Source organism: Martes martes, assembly GCF_963455335.1.
Source record: "Martes martes genome assembly, chromosome: 15".
In the NCBI taxonomy this organism is placed as follows: Eukaryota; Metazoa; Chordata; class Mammalia; order Carnivora; family Mustelidae; genus Martes; species Martes martes.
In genome coordinates this window covers 48,162,011-48,188,314 of record NC_137903.1, presented here as the reverse complement: position 1 = coordinate 48,188,314, position 26,304 = coordinate 48,162,011, and the positions used below count along the sequence as shown (strand labels likewise).

General features: G+C 38.1%; 1 protein-coding gene across 2 annotated transcripts in view; it reads right to left on the bottom strand.

The window, feature by feature from the left end:
• Nucleotides 1-22,672, bottom strand: part of EDEM3 (ER degradation enhancing alpha-mannosidase like protein 3) — a 67,742-nt gene extending 45,070 nt beyond the window's left edge. For both annotated transcript variants that reach the window (XM_080824092.1, XM_080824093.1), the window contains exons 1-4: nucleotides 22,254-22,672; nucleotides 17,437-17,482; nucleotides 3,981-4,081; nucleotides 3,190-3,229 (exon numbers count right to left, since the gene is read on the bottom strand). In XM_080824092.1, coding sequence (XP_080680218.1) covers nucleotides 3,190-3,229; nucleotides 3,981-4,081; nucleotides 17,437-17,482; nucleotides 22,254-22,414 — 348 coding nt within the window. In that variant the 5' untranslated portion in view covers nucleotides 22,415-22,672. The remainder of the gene's footprint in view (nucleotides 1-3,189; nucleotides 3,230-3,980; nucleotides 4,082-17,436; nucleotides 17,483-22,253) is intronic.
• Between the last annotated feature and the right edge of the window lie 3,632 nt (nucleotides 22,673-26,304).

Sequence of the window (26,304 nt, the reverse complement as noted above, 5' to 3'; positions counted from 1 at the left end):
GAGAATTACTCCCAAGAATTATACCAATGTTATTCGTTTCAAAGGAGATTAAAAGTGGAAATAGGGGCGCCTGGGTAGTTCAATGGGTTAAAGCCTCTGCCTTCGGCTCGGGTCATGATCTCAGGGTCCTGGGATCGAGCTCCGCATCGGGCTCTCTGCTCAGCAGGGAGCCTGCTTCCTCCTCTCTCTCTGCCTGCCTCTCTGCCTACTTGTGATCTCTGTCAAATAAATAAATAAAATCTTTAAAAAAAGAAAAAGTGGAAATAATTCTCTTTGTCCATAATTAGTTAGAAAATTCATTCCAACTGCTCTATAACTTAATGAACTCTTTAAGCTCTTAGCTGATAACAAAGATGAATTCAGGTCTCTTCCTTTCCTCAACATCTTTAATTTGTTTTGGTATCTATCTTTCTACAGATTACATGGTAACATAGAATATAAAGATCACACATGATATGTTCTATTAATATTTTCAAATAAGTCAAATAAAATAATCACAATGTAAAGGTAAGGTAAATCAGAAATATTATTAAGTGTATTACTAAAATGTACCAAAACAATTCCTTTTAAATGTAGGAAAAAATTTTCTAAACTAATTTTCTGTTTAAACTAGACAGAAAATTCAATTAAAAAAAAAGTTTCAAATAGTAATAAAAATTCCAAATGAATTTTTATTTTCAAAGTTATGATGGTGTATAATAAGTTACTTAGGTTATTCCTACTTGAAGAAACTAAAATTTAAAGAGTTTATAAAGTATTCTTTTTTCAGTGTCCCAAGATTCATTGTTTATGCACCACACCCAGTGCTCCATGCAGTAAGTGCCCTCCTCAATACCCAGTACCAGGCTCAACCATCTCCCCACACCCCTCCCCTCCCAAACCCTCAGTTTGTTTCTCAGAGTCCATAGTCTCTCATGCTTCTTTTCCCCCTCCGATTTACCCCAATTCACTTTTAGGTATCATTTTTAAATGTAAGATTTTATCTATCTTTCTTAACTCCTCCTGAGGATAACTTCAACAAATAGAGGAGTTATTTATCTGAATCTGAACCAAAAATAAGTAAGAAATAACATGTTAGTTAATAGAAGACTTAGATACCTAATTTAGGCCCTTCTAGGTGAAAACAGGAGCCCAGAGAAGTTAAATGATTTGACCAAGGTTGCACATATCGGTGTTATGTGATCACTTCTTATTAACTACCTGCCACAAGGAGCCAGAACTCAAGTTTATACCACACAATACTGAGAGTATGGCCTGCTAACCAGCACCAACAGCACCACCAAGTGGCAGCTTGTTAGAAACACAGCTTCGTGGACCCTACCTTCAGTCTATTGAATCAGAATCTGCATTTTAGCAAGATCCCTAGGTGACTTCTAATACATTGAAGTTTAAAAAGTACTGCATCATTATACAGTATTTCTCAAACTTTAGCATATATCAGAATCATCTGGAAGCTTGTTAAAAAACAGACTGCTGGGCCTCGCTCCCAGACTGTCTGATTTAGTATGTCTGGGATGAGGCACTAGAATTTTCCATTTCTAACAAGTTGTCAGGTGCTGCTGCTGCTGCCGGTCCTGGGATATTTTGCAAATTAAAGCCAAAGTATACAACTGGTATAACATGAAAGACAGAACCTTTGTAATAATGAATGGCTCCTCAATTAGAAGCCAACAGATTTCTAAATTTAGGAAAGTTATGCAGCCAGATACTACCTTTTCTCCTTCATTTCTTTTAAGATTTTGTAAAGCATATGATATCTGAGATCCATGTTCAAGAAAATCCACTTACAGAGAGATGATGGGGAATTTGCTATATGGAAAGATAAAGCCAAGCTGACAGAACAAGAAACAAAGTTAAGTTCAGCTGTGATCCTTCCTAACTCCTCACTTACTTCCCCCACGTCAAGGTAGACCTGAGAAGTATGACCTAGCTACAGTTACAAGGACACCACTTGGCTTCTTCTTCTGTGCCTCCCAGGATATCTTGTTTACCTTTGCCTTTTATTTGTAGAGGAAGCCCTGTTATAGCAGAACACATAGGACCACTAAACCTAAAATAAGGCATACAAATATTCTCATTCTCATAATCATGATAATACTGTTCCCATATTCCTTTAATCTCTGAGAAATAAAGTCACAACTTTTGAAACCCTGACCCAACTGTAAAAGTTGTAAACAAAAATCTTCTCAACCGTGGCTGCAGTTTATAATCGAAGAGAAGCTTTAGGAGCATAAATAGTAATAAAGCCCTGCTCCAGAATAATGAAATCGGAGTAATTCACGAGAAGGGGATATTCTTTAGAACTTCATAGGCCAGCCTCCTAAGGTGCTGGTAGAGAAGGAAGGAGGGAAGAGAAGGGAAGTGAAAGGGAGGAGAAGAGAATAGGAAAGGAAAAGAAAAGAAAAAGAGAATGCCCAGTGAAAAAAGAACAGACGAACAATATTGGAAAGAAAAGCTTGGTTCTGAAAAGTTTCTGCCATCCCAAAGATTTTTTTGTTTTGTTTTTTAAAATATTAATCAATCCTCAAGACATTTACTCAAAGTTGAGAATTAGGTCTTAAGGAAAATCCTGAAACAAGCCTACTGTTATACTGTAAGTGATCTCAAAGTAGAAAATTAGATACTGTATTTAGAAATTATGACATCTGGAACTCAATCTTTCTCCTCTGCCATTACAAACCATCCCGACCAGAACTAATTAAAATGATTTTTACCCCATGAGATCAAAAAGGGTTGCCAAGAAGTGAACACTTGGTGCTAAAAATCACTGGTGGGAAAAAATTAATTTTTTTTTGAACATAAGAATTCTAGTTTAACAACTTCAGTATCATTGTGGCATTCTGGATCAAGAATATCAGTGGTATTTTCTAGAATTAATTTCTTCCAATAGCTTCAACCACCTTGTATAATGGGGAAACAACCTTCCTGATTAAAAGTGCCATCACACAAGCTAACATACCTATAAATTATTTTAATATCTCCATGACTTCTACATACTTTCACTTGATATTTACATGACATAATCAACTCAATACTGTGAAAGAGCTATTTAGAAGCAAAGCTCAAAACACCTTAAATTCTGAAAACTTCTACTTCAGACTTGATGCATCATGACTGTATTCATAATATTTTGAGTGTGCAAATTATGAAATTTATAAAATAAGTAAATTCAAGAGGACTCAAACCTACCACAAGAGTGTCCAAAGAATCGATCAGTGTCAGGGAAAATCTAAGAAACAAGTATAATGAGATACAAGCCATTAGAAGTCTGAATATTTTATCCATGAACATATAAGCAGATATACCCATGCCTTATCGACTGGCAGTTTCTATTAGCTAGTACTTCCAGGCATCTATAGTTCAATGTTACCTATAAAGCACTGAAGGCACCCGAAAAGCCTTAAACATTACATTTAATATTCAGTGTTTCTACATATCTTTCAAAATGAATAGAAATATTCATTAACTCTCTTTTAAAGCAAATAAAAATATTAAACCATCAAAATATTAAACTATCAAGGTGCCTGGGTGGCTCAGTCAGTTAAGCATCTGCCTTCAGCTCAGGTCATGATCCTGGGATCTTGCGATCAAGTCCTACGTTGGGCTCCCTGTTCAGCAGGAAGTCTGCTTCTCCCTCTCCCTCTGCCCACCCTCCCTCCACTTATACTCTCTCTCTCAAATAATAAAATCTTTAAAAAATAAAAAATATTAAACTATGAACACTTTACAATGTGTCAATGACTTTATATACATTTCAAAAGTTATATTCATCTTAGCAACTTAACTTTTCACTGATCTAAGAGGTAAACTGATTTTTTATAAAAATTAACAGAAGGAAATAAAAGAGTTTAAAGTCAACACTTAAAGCAGTCCTTGAAATTTAACCAACCCCCAGAAATACAACTGTAAGCTGCATCTAGGACGTCTATGACTTCAGAACCCTGAGCTGCCACACCATCCACTGTGTTAATAATACTCACTTTCCCAAGGCATCATCAACATCACCCCGACTTGGCTCCTGGCCTCTAACGCGACCTCTACAGGTTAAAGGCATGAGTTCATCAGCTGGGTAAGCATGTTCCTGCAAGGGAAATTATAGTGAGTCACTGAGGAAAATAAGAGAAAGCAAACATCATCTAGAGGACACAACCTTCTTGCAGTTATTTTTAAAAAAGGAAGATACAAGTTAGTCAGAAGTTCTACTATTCTTTTTTTTTTTAAGATTTTATTTATCATTTATTTGACAGAGGGAGAGAGACCACAAGTATGCAGAGAGAGAGGGGGAAGCAAGCTCCCTGCTGAGCAGAGAGCCTGATGTGGGGCTCGATCCCAGGACCCTGAGACCATGACCTGAGCCGAAGGCAGAGGCTTAACCCACTGAGCCACCCAGGTGCCCCAAGTTCTACTATTCTTAAGTCTATGGGAACCTTTTCAAAAATTTAGTTATAAAGTAATACACGCCTAAGAAAAAAATGCTAAAAAATATTTCTTTAAAAATCTGATAATCTGCTTCCATTCCACCAAATCTCACTCTTCAAAGGTAACTACTGTTAAGACTGGCATTTATGCTTCCAAATTTATCCACATACATTAAAATACAGGCACATACATAATTTACATTTTATTTACAAATAGGTGCTCATGCCATATGCACACATTGCTCTAAATTTCGTTTATTTAAATCACTGTGGGGTTTTCCACACTAGAATTTTATAAATGTGTTTTTTAACTACAAAGTGGTCATTTAATATTAGCTAATATTACCGAGTACTTATGTTCTTTTTTTTTTTTTTTAAAGATTTTATTTATTTATTTGACAGAGATCACAAGTAGGCAGAGAGGCAGGCAGAGAGAGAGAGGACAGAAAGCAGGCTTCCTGCTGAGCAGAGAGCCCGATGCGGGGCTCGATCCCGGATCGTGATCTGAGCCAAAGGCAGAGGCTTTAACCCACTGAGCCACCCAGGCGCCCCGAGTACTTACGTTCTAAGCACTCTTTTATACAGTTTAGTTCATTTCATTATCACACCTCTGAAACAGATTCAATTATCCCTATTTTACAGAGGAGAAAACTGAGGCCCAGAGAAGGTAAATAAGCCCAGACATGCAACTAGTAAATGACGAATCCAGAATTTAAGCTTGGCGACCTGACTCTAGAGCATATTATCCTTCATGGTGCCTGCCCTTCACAGTATTGCACAGTATGGATACACTACAATTTACTTATTCCTCTCTTGAGGAATATGTAGATTGAACTCAGTTTTTCACTATATAGACACCTATATGCATACATCTTTTGCACATATGCTTGTATTTCTATAGATTAAATCCCTAGAAATACACCCTGTGGGTCACAGGTATGGACATTTAATTTCTGATAGCTATCAAACTGAAGACACTAACTTACATCCCAACAATACTCTAACATAGGAGATGACCAATGATTTATATTTTGCCAATCTCTTGCATAAAAAATGGTAACTCAAGTTTTATTAATGAGGATAAACATTTTTTTTGTATTCGTCATTGCTATTTTTTTGAAATGTCTGTTTGTATATTTTGTCCATTTTCTATTTGGTTGTCTTATTGGCCAAGACATTCTCTATACGTTGTGTTTGTTATATATAGTAAAAATATTTCTCCTGTCTTTTGTTTATCTTTTAACTTTGTTTTGGTACTTTTTACTTTAAATATGTAGTTAAGTCTATGAGTCTCTTCCTTTATGGTTTCTAGATTTCAGGCACGGTTAAGAAGGCTATCTTGAGCCTCTGAAAAGAGCACCTTTATTTTGTCCAGAGATTTACTCCATCTGGAATCTAATTTCCTTTATGATGTAAAATAGGGATATAGCTGTATTTGCCCCCCCAAAATAGCCAATTTTCTAAATTCCATTTTTTAAACAACCCATCCACTCCTTAATTGCTTGAAATGCAGCTTTATTAGTTCAAAATTGTCTACACGTTCCTGTAGCCTCATTTTTGTTCTGCAGATTGATCTGCTTGACAGACTTATTTCCTATTCCTACTGCCCTATAGATCTATTTCCTGCTCTAAACCATTATTTTAATTATTCTACCTTTGCACTATACCTTCCTACTTAGGACAGCAACTCATTCCCCCCAATTATTTTTCTTCAAAAAATTTTTAACGACTTTTTCAAATTTGGCCCTCTGGATAACTTTAGATTTTCTTTAGAGCTCCACTGCAATTTTAAGTGGAAGAGCCTACTTTGGGGAGAATTGACATCATTACCAACTGGTTCTTCCCATCCAGGAATGTACTATATCACTACATTAATTCAGATCTTCTTTTATGAATTCGGTTTTCTTCTCTAGGTCTCACACATTTCTTAATATTTATTAATAGGAATTTTATCGTTTGGGATACTATTTTGAGCAGAATTTTCTGTTAAAGATTTATTTATTTATTTGAGAGAGACAGAGAGTGTGTGTGCATGCACACGTCCGGGTAGGGGTAGAGGGAGAAGGAGAGGGGAAGCAGACTTCCTGTTGAGCACAGAGTCCTCTGCCAGGCTCAACGCAGCTCAATCTCAGGACCCGGAGATCATGATCTGAGTGAAACCAAGAGTCGAATGCTTAACTGACTGGGTCACCAGGGTCCCCTGGAATTTTTTTTTTTTAAAGAATGACCATGACACAGTACTTCTAATCCAGATAATAATGAAACACATGCAAAAATCTTCCCTCCTATCCATTACAAATACACAGAATTGCTGTATCAGTATTAAATTATTTTTAAAACATAGCTGAGCTTAAGAACAAGAAAAAATTCTTAAGTACCATAAGTGAATAATGGAGTACAGAAGATGAAACTGCAGTGACAATGGTATGGGCGTTAGAAATAAAGACAGACTTCAGGAGAATTATGTTAATGCCCAAAGGGTATAAGAGTTGATGCTACTGGTCTTGCATACATGGCCATAAGCCAGAGAAGTAGGTTCTTTAAGTTGGATAGTTGCTTCAGTAAAACTAGACTGGATCCCCACCTACTGGCAGAAAAGGACAGAAACAAGAAAGTCCTGCTGAACTCTGTATTTTTTTCACTAGGGGACAGTCCCTGAAAGATTCCTCTAAAATTAATTACATGATTATGATTAGAGATTAGAATCACTGTGCTTATATATTTCAACTTCAGACAATATTCACTGATTCCCTGTCAATAATAGTAAGATTAGAGGCGCTTGGGTGGCTCAGTTCTTAAACGTCTGCCTTCGGCTCGGGTCATGATCCCAGGGTCCTGGGATTGAGACCTGCATCAGGCTCTCTGCTCGGCAGGGGGCCCGCTTCCACCTCTCTCTCTGCCTGCCTCTCTGCCTACTTGTGATCTCTGTCTGTCAAATAAATAAAATCTTTAAAAAATAAGAAGAAGAAGAAGATTAATACACTCACAACGTTTCCCATTCAACTTAAGATTTTTGCCAATTATGCTACTACAGACAGTCTTCAACCTGCCTGGCCTCGCTACATACGAGTTTCTACAATCTAGTTAAATAAACCCTCAACAACACGACTTAAATTCAGTTACCACTGTGTATTAACTGCAAGTGAGTGCATAAAATAAAAACTTCAGTACCAGTTCTTCAACCCACGAGTCACTACATAAATAACCGACACTCATCATGATCAGCGATCACTCACATCACTTCTTTCAAAGTCAGTATTTTGATTACCGTGTGTCTAGTTTTTAGCTCATACATAGCAAGCGTGTGGTTATCCCCTTGTCAGCCAGTGATAATCAGACATGACAATGTGACAGTTTATGAGGATGGATAATCAAAAAAGGAAATCAGCCAACAAGGATGAAAGTTCAGCGAAGAAAAGAAAAATGAGGACACTGAAAGTGCAATTTGAACTGAACATAAACACTGTATAGAGCAGCTGGCCAGGGACAGTTGGTCACACTGACACTCCAGAGACTAGCAGATGCGCATCTACAGGAACTGAGTGAGGGCCTAATTATCCACATAGATGAAGAAAGTGGTTGCAACACAGAGTGACCAGGTCACAAAGGAAAGGATACCTGCAAAACACTTCCATTAAAGGAATTCCCAGAGGTATTTCAGGAGAGGGGGAAAAGGGTAACATTTTTTCAGCTGATCCAAATTTTGAAAGCAGGAGGACAATTCACAGATGCATAGAAAAGATGTGAGCTGTTATCTTAGGTTACACAACTGAAATGAAGGCAAAGGAGGCAACACTATCCAATCTTAATGAATTTTTGGAAAGAAATAACACTTTAATTTTCAAAGTCTCTAATGCTTTGAATATTAGTTTTGCCATTTTAAAATCTCTGTACATTTATAACAATCAGAAAGAGAATTTTCAATATTTTGACAAAGATTGTAAAAGGTTTGTAACATTTGTATTCTGGTCTGGGACCCTAATTCCCACAGTTGCTAGTATCAGAATTTTACTTAAGTAGAATCAACTCACACCATTTTTCTAATGGCTTCTCCATTCCTGACTTTTTATTTTGATTCAGCTGTTGGTTGCCTGGACTTGTCCTCAGGTACGTTTTTATTTCTCGGTTTTTTAGAGTGTCATCAGTGTTGTTATTTCTCTGGTATCCCTGGGTTAGGATGTCTCTTGTCTTACACTTGAAAAATAAAATGAATGTTTATAAAATGCTTGAGACATATTTTCTTTTCTTCAGAAATTTGAGGATACTGTTCCACAACTTTACATCCACTGAGAATCACTATGTCAAAGTTTCTAAGACTAGTCTGATCCCTCGTACCTTGAATGACTTGTATCTCCTATATCTGTATGTTCCTATGATTCTTAATTCTTGAAGTTCAGCAGAAATACTCCCAATTCCATACCCAGCTCTATCCTACTGCCTCTCACTAAACTCAATGATCTATATGCCAAACCCATAGCACATTAGCAGTAGAAAAACAGAATAGAGGACAGGAACACTAAACACATGGTCAAACAGAAAAGGAAAGACAAAAAAATAATAACAAAGGAGGCTAAAGAATACAAAAAGCACTGAAGCCTGCAACCCTTCAGATATTTAAAAAAGTTCAGTGCTCCATAATGATTCATTTCCTGAGGAAAGGATCCCAGACAACTGTTTGTACTATAATTAGAATCCACATGCAGCTACCAAATTCTGAATTGAACATATTGTAATTTTAATATTATATACAATTTTTAGCATGAATTCCTAATAATTTTGTCTTTTAACATTTTAAGTTCCTAACTTCTTTTTCTGTGTTAATTCCAAAAGAACTGTGATTTCCCAGAATGCATACCATTTTTTATTGCTTAAGTTTCGTATTTAACACATCTAAACAACACTTTGAAGTAATTATTCAAAAGTGATATATTGGTTGGGGGAGCCAGGTGGTGGGTATTAAGGAGGGCACGTATTGCATGGAGCACTGGGTGTGGTGCAAAAACAATGAATACTGTTATGCTGAAAAGAAATTTTTTTTAAAAAGTGATATATTTTCAGCTTGCTGATGAATTTTGAAACTTCCTAAGGTATCATTCAAATGTTAATTTAATTGTAAGGAGTTCTTTACTATCTAAACCACCACCGCTTAGAATACTTTATACTATTCCTAGGGTTTTGCAAAAACATACACACGCAAAAACACTTCTGTCTGAAATTAAATATGAAACTCAAACCCTAGGCTTATCTAGATAAGAAAAATATTAGGAGCAATTACAAACAGAATAATCAAATAAAGGAGCTTTGAACAAGATGTAAAAATACTTTATGCCTTGCTAATTCAAGATTACAGATAAAAACAAAAACCACAGCATTTTCTTTGGGCTAACCACAAAGTGAACTACAGCTGGTTTGCGTAAATCCAGAGCAATGCCTACGTGGCAAATAAACAGCCATATTACACTTCAAATATCCTGTCTATTTGAGGTAATAGAGTAATACAGTAATACCGTCTCTTCACAATGTATTGCCAGATTGAGGGTAAGTAATTCATATTGCTTTGACTCAGAACCACAAAGCACAATAATAATTTCTCAGAAACAAAACTCAGGGGACAAAAAGAGTCCTATACAAATTAAGAACAGGTGCCTAGCTAAAAGCAAGAACAATTGCATAAAACAAAACCAAGCAGACTCCTCTTTCTGGTAGAAACTGATACCACGATTCTAAAATTTACAGAGAAATGCAAACCGGGGCACCTGGATGGTTCAGTAGGTTAATTAAGCATCTACCTTTGCCTCAGGTCATGATCTCAGGATCCTGTTTGGAACCCCATGTTGAAGTCCCTACTCAGTGGAGAGTCCACTTCTCCCTCTCTTCCTCTCCCCATGCCCCACCCCCCACACCTATGCGCATGTCCCATGTGCACACCTGCGCTCTCTAATAAAATCTTAAAAAAAAAGAAATGCAAATAACCCAGAATATCCAAAACAATTTTGAAAAAGAACAACACTGAAAGACTTAGACTGCCTGATTTCCCAACTTAATATCACACTAAAGACAGTGTGATATTGGTATACATATAGATATTCAGATCAATGGGGAAAAAATAGTCTAGAAACAGACCCACACATAGATGGTTAACTAATTTTACACAGATACCAAAGTAATTCAGTGGTAAAAGGATATTCTTTTCAACAAATAGTGTTGGACAGAGATGGATATCTACATAGAAAAAATATAAATCAATCTTTACTTCATTCTATATACAAATATTAACACAAAATGAGTGACAGACCTAAATAAACAGGCTAAAATTGTAAAACACCTAGAAGAAAATCTTTGTGGCCTGGGCTAGGGAAATATTTTTTAGGCAGAATATAAAAGATAGGAATCATAAAAAAGGATAAACTGGATTTGATCACAATTTAAAACATTTGTCTTCATAAGATATTGTTAATTAAAAGGCAAAGCACAGACAGGGAGAAAATATCTGTGCTACTTGATATATGTGATAAAGGACTGATATCTAGAATATATAACTCTTAAGTGATACATGTGATAAAGGACTGATATCCAGAGTATTTAACTCTTATGACTCAGTAATCAGGACAAATGACCCGATTTTAAAATAGACAAGAGATGTGGAGCAGGCATCACTAAAAAAGAGATATACTAAGCACACAGATTTTCAGCATCATTGGTTATTGGGAAAAGTCAAAGTCACAACAAAATGCCGCTACATACCTATTCGAATAGCTAAAATTAAAAAGACCGAAAATACCAACTACTGTAGAAGATGTGGCATAACTGAAACTCTACATTGCTGGTGGGGAATACAAAATGTTACAGACACTTGAGGGAAGTTTCTGAGTTTCTTATAAAGTTAAATTTTTCCTTCTCATATAACCTAACAATCCTGTTCCTAGTTGGGAAATATATGAAAATGTATGTCCACATAAAAATTTGCATTCACAGCAAATTTTCACAGCAGTCTTTTTTTTTTTTAAGATTTTATTTATTTGACAGAGAGAGAGAGAAATAGATCACAAGTAGGCAGAGAGGCAGGCAGATAGAGAGAGGGGGAAGCAGGCTCCCTGCTGAGCAGAGAGCCCGATACAGGGCTTCATTCAAGGACCCTGAGATCATGACCTGAGTCGAAGGCAGAGGCTTAACCCACTGAGCCACCCGGGCACTCCCAGATGAACAATCAAAAAGAAAACATTAGGTATGGAGTTTCAAGTGGGGAATATGAAAAGTTCTGGAGATGGTAATGGTTGCACAACATGGTGAATATACTTAATACCATAGAAATGTTCACTTAAAAATGGTTAAAATGGGGGCACCTGGGTGGCTCAGTCATTAAGTGTCTGCCTTCGGCTCAGGTCATGATCCCAGGGTCATGGGATTGAGCCCAGCATCAGGATTCCTGTTCATCGGGAAGCCTGCTTCTCCCTTTCCCACTCCCCCTGCTTGAGTTCCCTCTCCCCTGTCAAATAAATTTAAAAAATCTTTTAAAAAAAATTAAAAATGGTTGAAATGGCAAGAAAAAAAAATTTATATATATATATATATATATATATATATATATATATATATATATATATTTTACCACAATAAAAAATGTTCAAAGAAAGTAACATTGGGGGGAAAAAAGTAATTCTAAGAAATCTTACATAAATCAAGAAATCTATAAGGAAGTTACATTTTCCCTTTGTTTGAACGATATGGACTAATCTACTGTGTTTCTTTGAACTGTGCTCTCACAAAATCAAGCTTAAAAGTGGTTATTAGGTATGATTCTACTAGGTAAAAGAAACTGTGCTTACCAACTCTTTTAAAGTTTATTTGTAATGTTTAAGGCTCTACCTTAACAGTTTTTACTTATAACAGTTTGGGTGGTTTACAGTAACAGGAAAAACGTTGGGAGACAAGTATCAGGTCAGGAAGCACAGATCTAAAACAGTTCTGCATTTGGTGGCCTAAATACATGTCATTTTGTCATCTAAATTAATCTGAAAAGTAACCTCAACGCAAGTACTAAAAACATACTAACAGAAGCGCTAAAGTGGCTATGGTCTGAGGTTAAATAAGGCCACACAAGAACTGCCAAAACAAACATTTAATTTCATGTTATTTGAGGGAAAAAGAAAGCCATCTGTGCAATTTACTGTGGATAAATTGCAGTTGGATCAAGGCTAGAGATTTGCCAAACATAGTTGTTATAATGTTAATATTTAAGCCAATAATTGATAAAACCAGAAAATTCCTGGATATAACAAAGGATGGCAGTATTTTAGTACCCTACAGGGTATTGTTACTGAAAAATAGTATTTACAGAACTTTGGAGAATCAAAAAAAAAAAAAAAAAAAGTAAGGGAAAAAAATAAGCTCAAAGGGTACAAGCCTAGAACAGAAAAACATGTGTTTTAAGAAGTTTGTACGTACAATGGGAAGCATAAGTTCTCAGTTAAAAGCCTGGATAAAGTTTAGGAGGGCAATTTCAATCTCAAGCAGAGAATGAATAACGACAGTAGCAATAAACTCTTATATAGTGCTTCTTATTTGCCAGACACTAGATCCACATACTTGAATTATATTAACTTGTTCAATCCTTACAACAGCAGTGTGGGGCAGGCAAATCATTTTAGACAGAGGAAACAGACTCAGGGAGATTAGGTAACTTTCTCATTGCAACACAGCTAGCTCACGGTGTCCTGTTCCATTTCTAGACTTCTTGCTCGCTCTTAATATTATATTGCATCTTTGGAAATCCACTGTTCTCCTAGGAACCAAGAAAGTTAAAAGGAATTGCTTTGAATGCTCACTAGAATGGAGAATAATATTAAAAAGGACTAGTGAGAAATGAAAAGCTTTCAGCACTTATTAAAAGCCCACCATGTGCCAGGTACTTACATTTCAGCATAGTAGGCAACAGACTACAACAAAACAAGCAGATTTATAGATCCCAAAACTCACCATAAACTTGTATCTTTCATGAAGTTTGTTAAATGATTTCTTTGAATTTAAAAGGCAAAGATATAATAATCAAATGCAAAAAAAACCACTATTTGATGACATCTTCACAAGAATTCAATTCAGCTTCAAAAAAATTTATTTTTTTAAAATATTTTATTTATTTCAAGAGACAGAGAGAGCAAGCACAAGCAGGGGGAGGGGCAGAGACAGAAGGAAAGAGAAAGAATCTTAGGCAGACCCCACACTCAGCATGGAGCCCCACTCAAGGCTCCATCTCATGACCTGAGCTGAAACCAAGAGTCGGACACTTAATGGAGCCACCCAGGTGCCCCTCTTTAAAAAAATTCAATAAGCGTTTGTGTACCAGGCATGATTTCAGGCACAAGACACATAAAAGATGAATTTATTAAAAATTATATAAAATGATCCCTGTTCTCAGGACGCCTGGGTGGCTCAGTCAGTTAAGCGTCTACCTTTGGCTTAGGTCATGATCCCAGGGTCTTGGGATCTAGTCCCTCCTGCATCAGGCTCCTTGCTCAGCAGAGAGCCTGCTTCTCCATCTGCCTGCTGCTCCCCCTGCTTGTTCTCTCTCTCTCTATGAAAATAAATAAATAAAATCTTTAAAAAATAAATAAAAAATAAATAAAATGATCCCCGTTCTCAACAATCTTACAAGCTACAATAACCCTTTACAATTATGCCCATTTTACATAAGATAGTGCTCAGAGGGGTTAAATGAACTGTTTAGGGTCCAAGCTATTAAATAAACAAAACAAAATTTGAACTCAAACCCATCTAACTCCAAAACCTATACACTTTTGCTTTACAGCAAGCTAAGACTGTTTCTGAGTATTACAACTGGAAAAAATTTTCAAGTGACTTCAAATAACAAATATAGAGCACCTGGTCTCTGCTTAATATTTTAGAACTGTTTCAGGTTAGTTCTGAACTTGAAAAAGGAAAATGAGAATTCCAGACTAAATCTTAGGTTACAATCTTCACATAAACTAAGCAGAGCACAAGTACATTGCAAGAGTCACTTGTGTTGTAAAACAGTTGAACATTTAAAAATATGTATTGCAGAGGAATGCAGATGGTGTGGGTCCACTGGAAAAATGAAGGGGCGTGTTAATTCCAGGAGTTCCCAGTCTTCGGGGTTGAAATCCCTCCCCTTTCAATCTTATAGGTAGGGAGGTGTAATACAAAGCTTCCTAATTAGGGTCCAAAAAATAGGAACTGGCCCAGGAAGTCCTCCGAGAGCTGTTGTCAGTACCTGCTCTGTCATAAATCCATTTACTAAGTGAACTCTGTAACAGGAAAAAATGTATCGATAGAAATTTCTGATGTTTACCTAAAAAGGGACAGGGATATTAAAAATACTGTGCTTTAGGGGCCCCTGGGTGGCTCAGTTGATTAAGCATCTGCCTTCGGCTCAGGTCACAATCCCAGTGTCCTGGGATCGAGCCCCACGCTGGGTTCCCTGCTTCGCAGGGAGTCTGTTTCTTCTCTGTCTCTCTTTGTCCCCCAAGGCTTTCTCTCTCTAATGAATAAGTAAAATCTTTGTAAAAAATAATTAATTAATTAAAATACTGTGCTTTACAAAGAGAGGATCCTATTCACAGTGAAATATACTGAACTGATCCGGCTGTACACCCTTTCATTCAACTTTGGAAGTAAAAGAATGCATTTATGAGATGGCTAATGTTTGGGGGTATAGCATGGATCCACTTGGCCACCACAAAACTATTGGCCTATTTGTTCAATTTTGCTTGGCCGAAATGGAATGAACTAACCAGAGATAAATAATTTTGAAAGAACTATTAAGGGAATTATTAAGAGAATGGCCAAGGTCTTTAGAAATGAATTTAAAACTGTGTTTTCGTTTTTTTTTTTTTTAAAGATTTTATTTATTTATTGACACAGAGAGAGAGAGATCACAAGTAGGCAGAGAGACAGGCAGAGAGAGAGGGGAAGCAGGCTCACTGCTGAGCAGAGAGCCCAATGCAGGGCTCAATCCCAGAACCCTGAGATCATGACCTGAGCCGAAGGCAGAGGCTTAACCCACTGAGCCACCCAGGCGCCCTAAAACTGTGTTTTCAATATGGTTAAAAATACCCCAAGTTACACTACCATTATTTTCTATAAACATTTATTAAGAACTCAATATAGATTCCTAGAAAAACGAAATATAAGAAGGAATAAGAATTATCAAATATAAAACATGTTCAAACAATACAAAAATGCAGGGTGCCTGGATGGCTCAGTCAGTTAAGTGTCTGCCTTCCGCTTGGGTCATGATCTCAGAGTCCTGGGATCGAGCCCTGAGTCAAGTCTGGCTCCCTGCTCAACAGGGAGTCTGCTTCCTGCTTCTCCCTCTCCCTTTGCCCCTCCCCCCAACCTGTGTTCTCTTACTCACTCTGCTCAGTGTCAAATAAATTTTTTTAAAAAGCTAAAAAAACGGGGTGCCTGGGTGGCTCAGTGGGTTAAAGCCTCTGCCTTCGGCTCAGATCGTGATTCCCAGGGTCCTGGAATCAAGCCCCACGTCGGGCGCTCTGCTTGGTGGGGAGCCTGCTTCCCCATCTCTCTCTGCCTGCCTCTCTGCCTACTTGTGATCTCTGTCAAATAAATCTTTAAAAAAATAAGATAAAATAAAAAGCTAAAAAAAGGTACAAAAATATATAAAGTGTGTATACTTAGATGTTTATAGAGATGTTAATATATGAAGATATTTGCATTATATATAATGAAAAATGGATTCACAGAATCAGTTGAAATATACTTAAAGCAGAATCAATTAAAGTTAGTTCTCTGTCAAACTTTTCCCAAGTATATTTTACAGGCTTTCATCATAAAAGAAAATCTGACACATTTTAAAATGTGCAAACATTTTAAAATGTAAAAAACTAAAAACATATTTTAAAATGTAAAAACATATTTTAAAATTCGTAAGAATTTGGGGCGCCTGGGTGGCTCAGTGGCTTAAAGCCTCTGCCTTCGGCTCAGGTCATGATCCCAGGGTCCTGGGATCGAGCCCCGCATCAGGCTCTCTGCTCAGCGGGGAGCCTGCTTCCTCCTCCCTACCTGCTTCTCTGCCTACTTGTGATCTCTGTCTGTCAAATAAATAAATAAAATCTTTAAAAAAAAAAATAAATTCGTAAGAATTCTCAGAATAATTTGATTACTCTTTTCAAAATTACAGAAATTTACACAGAGAATTTTCTTTGAATTCTAAAATTTGTTGCTAGTTCATCTTTTTAGAAATTAAACATTTTTTTTTCCTGGAGTCTAAGATCATTTTATTAAGGGGCATGAGGCAGGGAGAAATAGGGGGCACCTACAACCCCCAGCCTTGCCATCCCTCAAGTGGCTCCCTGTACTATGGGAGGATTAAATTTTTAATTGTGGTTAAAAAAACATAAAATTTACCATTTTTAACATTTTTAAGTTCAGCAGCATTAAGTATATTCACTGTTGAGCAAGAGAGGTCCATAACTGTTTCATCTTACAAAACTAAAGCTGCTATTTCATCCCAAGTGAACACTAAGACATTTTAAAACAACACAGATCAGTGTATTTAGAAAGCAGAATATATTCAAATCAAAGCCCACTAGGAAGACATAACTTGGACAGAAACTAGGTCATATTTTGTCTCTTTTTAACAACAGTTTTCTTCGTAGAGTATATGAAGCAATATTGTAAACAGTATTTTTAATTAAGAGAATAATTTCCCCAAAGGCCGGAGACAACATCTTATTCATGTACATCCACAATATCTAACTATATAAATCACTCACATTGCTGATATCATCAAAGGAAACTACTTAAATACAAAGTTACATAATCTAATGCAGTTTCGTAGCTATCCAATTAAACTCCTCTAATAACCAATTACCAAAAACACTGTTAGCTTATGCTTGCACTGTTTTTTTTTAAACTTCCATTAAAAAGAATGTGCTATTAATACAAGTTTCAAAATCTGCAGCTATTATTATATAACAATCCACTCACATAAATGATGTATAAAGATAAGACTTCTACTTACCATATAGTTACCGTAAGCATGATCAAACATTTCCAGTACTTGATTCCTAATTTTAAAAGAGCAGAAATGGAAAAAAGTTAAGTACATTCTAGAAGTTTTTCTAAAAAAGTTAATGCTCCTTCATAAACATACACCCATTAAAAAAAAAAAAAGAAAAAATTAGTTAGAAAAGACATAAACAGAGTCAAGAAATACACCAGTGTTAGTAGACAAGCTTTCATGAACCACATAGAGCTGGCCCAAACTTTTACTATTCCTAGCAATTTATGGAAAATTCACCTTATGTCTCCCAAGAAAATTGATAAATGATGCATGCCATGCAGAGAGAAGGAAATCTGAAGCTAAAAAACAATTACCTCTTAGAAAACTATTCAACATGTCTGTCTTAAAAGGAAGAATATAGCTGGATATTCTCTCAAGAGAAGGGTGGGTATGTAACGATTTGAAATAACAGTACTCTAACAAGCTTCTTTCATTTTAAATCAAGTCACTAATGCCTAGTTTAATACACACTTATTAACATATGTTTGTTCACACTTTCAAAAGATACATTTTATGATTTTATGATATACTCTCTTCTCCTTTAAAAAACTGTCAGAAGTCAAATAAATAATATTCATGTCTAAAACGAGAAGAGATTTGTGTGTTTTGGCTATCTGCCTTTCTTAAAATCCCCAAGACAACTATTTAAAATGGAGATTTCTGATCCCCACACCAGATTTACTAAGTCAAAATCTGTATTGTCTGGACCAATAAATCAGTCTTTCAGTTCAATACTCTCAAGTTTGGGGGCTTGAGGACTACACAAAAAACTACAAAGTTAATGTTATGGTTAGACAAGGCCAAATATCTCAATAATTAGCAAGGGAAAAATATTTCAGTAATCTTCTATTAACACTTACTATTGTTCCCAAAGCTCCAGTCACTAATAGCAAGAATTGAAGAAAGTGTTAGAGAAAATGGCTGGGTATAATTTTATTTTACTTCATGTTACATTGCAATTGTCATTTTATAAAAATTGTAATCATGGATGATGAAATATTGGTAATAATAAAGCTAGCAGACAGAAAAGAACTAATTTCCAGATCCTAGCTATAATGACCAGCAAAATCAAGTACACTCAAACTTGTACACTGAATAAATTAAGTCCTGACAAACTTTTTATGAATAATCATTTTAAAATAATCATTACAAACAAGATCTTATCACTTTGCTAAAACATGAGTTCTTACGTCTGTACGTATATGATAGAATACGGACCAAGTTATCTCAGAAAACTATGAAGTATCTTAAAGAATTCTTCCACACATTTATTATATTGCAGATGATAAAGATCTCTCAAATTAGCTAATGAACCACCAAAAACAATGTTAAAATTTTCCTTTCAAGCACTGGTATCAATAAATGGAATATGGAAATTCTTCTTCCTTTCACTGAAATGGAATCAACACAAGAGTACTGCCAAGAAATAGGAATTCTTTTAACTGGTAATGGCAGTGCCTAGACATGCGCATTACAGATAACATAAGCTTTAACTGGTTAACCCAAACTTCATAAGCATTCAGTTTTCACGATTATGAATAAATCACAACTGCATATGAGGACACATTATTTTCCAATCCTTACATTTTTGTAGCACATGGCCATCAAATTTCACAACACATACTTCAAAGTGGAGATATTTAATATTCAGTTGAGCACTCTCCTAAACCTGTAAGTCCTCACAGTCATCTTTAAATACAGAATGGTAGCTTACTCTATTAAACAGAAAAAAATGTCTCTGTGATGGTTTTATTTCTATTCAGCCAGTGAACGGAAATGTATTGGAAATCAGATCCACAGTTCAAAAATTATGTCTTTTTAAATATGTTAAAATAATTTTTATAAGTCAGCTTTTCCTAAAACTACATTGCCTGTCAATGTCCTACAGAAATTGGATAACTTTATACTTCTCTTTTTTTAAAATGAAAAGATAACATTAACAACTGCTGTAACATTTAAACCACAAAAGCAAAAAACAATGCATTCCAGAAAGGGTAAGACTACATATGATCAAGTAAAAAATTCCACAAACTGGAAGCAATTGAGCAACTGCTTCCAACTTGTGATAATTCCAGTCTTTATCATAAGTTTGGTTTGGGGGGACAGGAAAAGGGATGAGGCATTTTTTGAGGTTTTTTATCATAAATCACTTGGGCTTTTAAAAGAATCGCACAGGTAAACCTAATGAATCAGAGTTCAAGTTCCGGAAGGAAAATTCCCAAAGGGGAAAGCAGTCAAGCAATTGTGTATTTGTGGTTTATAGTTCCAGACTCTTACTCTCAAAATTTAAACTGACACTTCAAGTCATTTTGGTTAAACTTTTCCAGTTAAAAATTAATTTTGGACAAAAATGACTTAACTAATGACTTTTCTTCAAATACAAATTTTTAAAACAAAAAAGAAAGAAGAGTGGTAGTCAAATAAGATACTTTCTATCCTTAACAGACCTGAAGCTTCTCTTTCCAAGTCTTAAGAAGTGCAACACAGTGGAGAGAACATCGGCTCTGGGGTCATACAGACCTAATCTTGAATACTGAGTCCACCATTTACTAGCTCTGAGTTTGAACAAGTAGACCTTGAGTCTCAACTTCCTCCTCTGCATAATGGGGATCACCTCATTAACAGGGAGGATTAGAGAGATAACATATATAAAGTGCCTGGCACAGAGCAGGGCATTCATTAAAACAGTTATCAATGACACATTAAATTCATAAAGAGAGAAAATTTAAGATACTAATTAAGAGTTTACTGATCATTTTCTTTGGGTAGCTGACTTTTTTCCCCCATCAGGCATCTTTTATTGTTACCTTATTTAAAAGTTAATACAATACTCTTGCAATAATTTAAACAATAAGGAAGTATATAAAACAAAACCTGATGGTTCCATCTCACCTCCATCCTAACCCAGGGGGTAATCATCCTTCCATGTTTTTCCGAGCTTAGACAATTTCTTTTCTGCTTCTAAAAGAACATGGGATGGTGGGGCACCTGGGTGGTTCAGTTGGCCACGTGTCTGCCTTGGGCTCAGGTCATGATCATGATCCAGGTCCTGGGATCTAGCCCCCACATCTCACTGCCTGATCAGCAGGGAGCCTGCTTCTCCCTTTGCCCTACCCCCAGCTCCTGCTCTCTCACTGGCCTCTGTCTCAAACAAATATAACCTTTTAAAAAGAAAAGAAAAAATATAGAATGGCACTATACATATTATTCTACAGTTTATTCTTTTTTTTTTTGAGGGGGGGGGGTCTTGGGAATATATCCTGGATAGCCTTCCAATGATCTACCTCTTCCCTAATGTCTGAATACTATTTCACAATACAGATGCTCCGAGTAACAGTTCCATTCTTTCAAAACGCACATCTTTGTACACCTATCTATACATCAATAGTGCTTTTATTTCTGTAAGATTGATTCCCTGAGTTGGGATTATTGAATCAAAGAGTACAGACAGTTTAAATTTTAGGAGATACTGTCAATAAGTTACAGCAATTTACACTCCCACCAACTCTTTTCTCACATTTCAACTAGTCAGTACTCTGTGTTTTGGACTTACTAATCCTTTTTTTAAAACTGATTTTATTTTTAATTCATCTCTGAATTTAAAAAAAAAATTTTAATTAAAAAAAAATTAATTCATCTCTGCACCCAACGTGGAACTCCAATTTACAACCCTGAGATCAAGAGTCACAGGCTTTGGGCACCTGGGTGGCTCAGTAGGTTAAGCCTCTGCCTTGGGCTCAGGTCATGATCTCAGGGTCCTGGGATTGAGTCCAGCATGGGGCTCTCTGCTCAGCAGGGAGCCTGCTTCCTCCTCTCTCTCTGCCTGCCTCTCTGCCTACTTGTGATCTGTCAAATAAATAAATAAAATCTTAAAAAAAAAAAAAAGTCACAGGCTTTACTGATTGAACCAGACAGGCACCCCTGTACTTATTAATCTAATGGGAAAAACAGCTATCTCATTGTTTTAATCTGCATCTCGCACATTTAAGTGGTTGAGTAACTTTTCATGTTTATTGACCATTTGCATTTCCTCCCATGTGGAGGAAATGAACTCTTCATGCTCTTTGCTCATTTTCTTACTGGTTCTTGGATTTTTTCTTATTCCTTCGTGGGACCCAGCATATATTAGGAATATTGACTCCCAATTAAGTGCTGTAAATATAACTGATAATTTTATGACACTTTCGAAACTGATAAAAATTACTTTGAGTAAAGTGAACAGATATACTTGAGACTTCTGAATAATACCATTAAATATTGTTCTATTAGAAAACGTAGTGCAAGAAAACATTGCAAGGAAATGGTAAATGTGTAAAGTTCAAATTCCAATGAACGCCCCCTTTTTCCGTAACAGGTGTAAAGACTATTTCCTTAACTACTGTGAGATCAGCAACATTTTCCAAGCTGGGAGCTCACTTGTGCGAGAAATTCAACCATGTCTCCGACTAAAGACAACCGCAGGACTCTGTCGCGCAGTAGCACGGGCTGTAGCCCCCTTCACGGGCCACTGACATGGCAGCTGCGTTGACAAACGGCGGATGGCCTCAAGAAGCCTGCACATGTCACCGACGGCCCAGGCGATACCCCGACGGCCCCTCGAGGTCGCACTGCAGGCGACGACCCCCACCTTCCCGGACCCTGTCTTTCCCTCGCGGGGCAAGAACCATCCCAATCGCAACAAGAGAGGCCACTGCGTGCCCGGGTCGCAATGACAGGCACCTCGCCTGTGGTCCGCCTCCTGAGGAAACCCACCCGAGGCTGCCAGGCGCCCTTACCCAAGCTTCTGTCTCTCCTCCCTACTCATGGGCGCGGCCCCCGCCGTCCACACGGACGTGGCCGACACCAGGCAGAACGCGGCCGTCGCCGCCACCAGGCTCCATGGCGCTCGCTGGGGGACCGAGGACCCACAGCCCCGGCCGCCGCCGGCTTCGCTCATGGCCCCACGGTTCCGCGCACGCGCAGCGGCTACGCCCGGCCGGTGGGACACATTGCCGGACGCCGGTGGCAAGGGGGCTGCGAGCCGTGCCGAGGGCGGGATGCGGAGCTACGCGAGCGGCAGCCGTCGCCGATCTGCTTCCCGAAACCACAGAGCCGGTCCTCAGCGCCAGCGCTGCCACCGCCCTCCGCCCTCAGCAGCCCCGAGCACCTCCCCCAGCTTTCCGGTGTCGTAGTCTAGGAAACCGCCTCCCCCAACGCTACTTCCGGGTAGGGCCCAAGGCGTTGAGGCTCAGGACCAATGGGAACCGGATCGGAGAGGGGCTGGCTCCGGGAATAGGAGAGGGCATTGGTCGGGAGAAGTGAGACGTGGACAAAAGGCGGGACTGGGGAGGGACCTCTGACTTCGACCCTCCTCCGACCCGTGAACTTGTGACCCGAAGACTACAAGTCCCAGCGTGCACTGCTTCCTCCGGCGCGGCTCTCAATCCGACTCCGCCTGCCCAAATTTCCACCCAGGGTGGGCGCGCTGCACCCTGGGACGTGTGGTCATCCGAGGGTCACGGGCGGTGCCTGAGACCCTGATTCTCGCTGCATCTTGGGGCCAGTCCTTCCTCTGGGGCTGTCAGCTGCGCAGTCTGGGGAGCCTGTCAACCATGTATCCCTCTTCCTGTGTTTGACGCTTCCCGGAGGGCTGGCAGAATGAGGCTTACACGTCCCCAGCTCGGTGTTACACGCTTTAGAGACTAGTATTGGGGTTGTCTTTTGCTCTCAGGGGGATTACAAAACGGTAACAGCAAAAATAACGACCTTTGACGCAATGTGCTGAGAGTTTTACTTGCGTTCTCTCATGCAAGCTTCTCGACTCTTAAGAAGTAAGTACCGCCATTCCCATTTTGCAAATGAGGAAACTGAGGCTGAAGAGGTCGGGGAACAAGCCCTCATCCCACTGCTGGATTAGATGCCCAGCCGACGTCTATGACTGAGGAGTCCTTGAATGGAACCACATCCACAAGGATTAAAAAGGACACGTACCTGATTAATAATAGTTCTCTAAAAAACTCAGTGTAAGGAGAGTAGAGTGAGCTGCAAAGATGATTAATGAAGGAAATTGGAACTTGTGATTTATTTTGATCAGTGAGTCCCACATTAACTATTGATAAAATGAGGAGTAGTTTCCTCTTGAAAACAACAACAACAACACATTGTGTGTGTGTGTGTGTGTGTGTGTGTGTGTGTGTGTGTGTGTGTGAGATAATTCGGTAGATAGGTGCGGAGTTTAGGTGCAGATGTGATCTCTGTGACCACAGGAAATCGCCTACTGATCCCCTCAGCTTCAGTCAGTTCTATTTCTGGAAACTTTTCTCCCTTGATTTCTATCACCTTGCATCATCCGCTTCCCTCTCAGACCTACCGTTCATATGACACCAATGACTCTGCCTTCACTCCCCACTCTACTCTTGCTTAGAACATTGGTGTTCCCTGCATGTTAAGGTTTTCTTTTTGTCTTTTTCCTCTTTGTGCGTTATTCTTTGGTGATTTCTTCCACTCATACGGATTCAGCCATCGTATGCCTGTGGTTGATTTCTTAATCCATATCTGTCCTGATCTCTAGACCCCCCATTTCCACTTTCCTAATAGAAATTCCCTTTTCTCTGGCCCAGCATAGCTCAAATGTAGTATGTTCACTGGTTCAGATTAATGAATTAGAATCATTTTCAACAACTCCTCCTCCTGTTTGATGGTCCACGCCCACTCAGTTGCCAAACTATATAGATTTTACTTCTGCTATCACTACCTACTGTCATCACTCCCACTTCTGATCCGTTCAAGCTTCATTACCTCTTTCCTGAACCATTGCAGTTGTCTTCTAATTATCTCCCTGCCACCCTACTTTTTATCCCATTGTTACCAGAGTGGCCATTAAGGACAGCTACAGACCTTCCGAACATGTGATCTCCCTTCTATCCCTGCCCTACCCTCAGATTCGAGCGATAACTAACAAATTCACATGTCCTACCTTTCTATGCCTTTGCTCTTACCTCTGCTATCCCACCATCTTTGCCTGTAGAACACTCTACCCATTAAATCTTGGCTCATATTCCATCTCTACAAAACCCTTTCAAAAGCTTACAGCCATCAGAAGTCATTCCCCCCTGTTCTTTCATTGTATTCTATGTTTATGATGGCATTTTTCACAATCACCTATGTCCACTAGATTGTAACTGTTTGGAGGGTATGGAATTCAGCTTAATTATGTGTATGTTCCAAAACCCTGCACTGTGCCTCCGCTGTTACAGATGCTTAATAAATGTTAAATATACTTGTTTCCTTTTTCCTTCAGTTTCCTTATCTATAAATTAAGGACTAATATAGTCCCTCGATCTACTTAGATGAAGGCTGTGAAAACACATGAGGTCATTTCTGTACAACATTTAATTTTATTCTTTTTATGCGCTTGCAAATCTATTCCATCCGGGATCCTCTTTGGCAGCTTTAAGGATGAAGTTAGCTAAATAAATAATACCTGTGAATTGTTCTTGGCTCTGGCATAGAGAACATGACAAGCTAAAGGTCAATACCAACTATCCAGTATTTGAAAACTAGGAACAAAGAAAATAGAAAAATAGGGATGCCTGGGTGGCTCAGTCGGTTAAGTGTCTGACTTGGACTCAGGCCATAATCTCAGGGTCCTGGGATCAAGCCAGATGGGGCCGCATGTTCGTCCTGGTCAGCTGACATAAGCCAAGTTTGTCCCTCCACCCAGTCATGTCATGTGGGGCTCCTTGCTCAGCAGGGAGTCAGCTTGTCACTCTCCCTCTGCCCCACCCCCTGCTTGGGCACTCTCTGTTTCTCTCTCAAATAAATAAACAAAATCTAAAAAAGAAGAAGGAGGAGGGGGGAGGAGGAGGAGGAAGAGAAAGAGGAGGAGAAACATAGCCAATGACCTTCAATTTTATTGAAATTTAGTCAAGTCAATTATTTGTAGTAGATTATTGGCAGTAACTCAGTTTTCTTTAACTTCGTGATGTTCCAAGCCTTTTTAAGAAGTCAAAAACTGACTAGTAACTATCATTAACAAACAATGTTCTCAAGAAGGAGTTCTGGCTTTTAATGTTTGGCATTTTCTATCCCCCACTTTGGCTTATATATTTGTTTTCAAGCTAACACTAACATTTAAAAAGTGTCTGATGAGAACATGGAACATACTTTTGTTGACTTGCTAAGTAATAAGCATTTTTTTTTTACTCTTTTACTGAAATTCTATTTCTAGCCAGTTGTTGAGTCCATTTGCCACTAATCTCTGCAAAACTCTGAGTAGAAAAGCTTATGTGGCCTAAAAAGCATTGCAACTTATCATAGGTAAGGTGGAACCCCGTGGAAGTGAAAGAAAAATATATTCACGAGGTACATTTCAAAAGAGATTCTGCTTTAACCCCATGATGGAAATAATCAAAATTCTTAGCTAATGGGCCAGTTATGAACACCAGGAATAATTTACATTCAGTTATTTTAAAACCTATACACATTATTTTAGAATCTATACACTTAGTGATTAAAAAGGATATAAGAGTTAGACAAGAGAAAATTGGTGTGTTATAAAGGGGGAAAAACACTGGTGGAAAGTATTAAGGAGAATAAGGATAAGGACTTTTAAACAATATGGAAATGATTTTAGATGTGTAAAGACCATTAAAAATTGTAAGAAATCACGGGGTGCCTGGGTGGCTCGGTCGGTTGAGCATCTGCCTTCAGCTCAGGTCATGATCCCAGAGTCCTGGGATCAAGCCGGGCATTAGGCTCCCGGCTCAGTGGGGAGCCTGCTTCTCCCTCTCCCTCTACTGCTCTCCCTGTTTGTGCTCTCTCACTCTGTCAAATAAATAAGTAAAA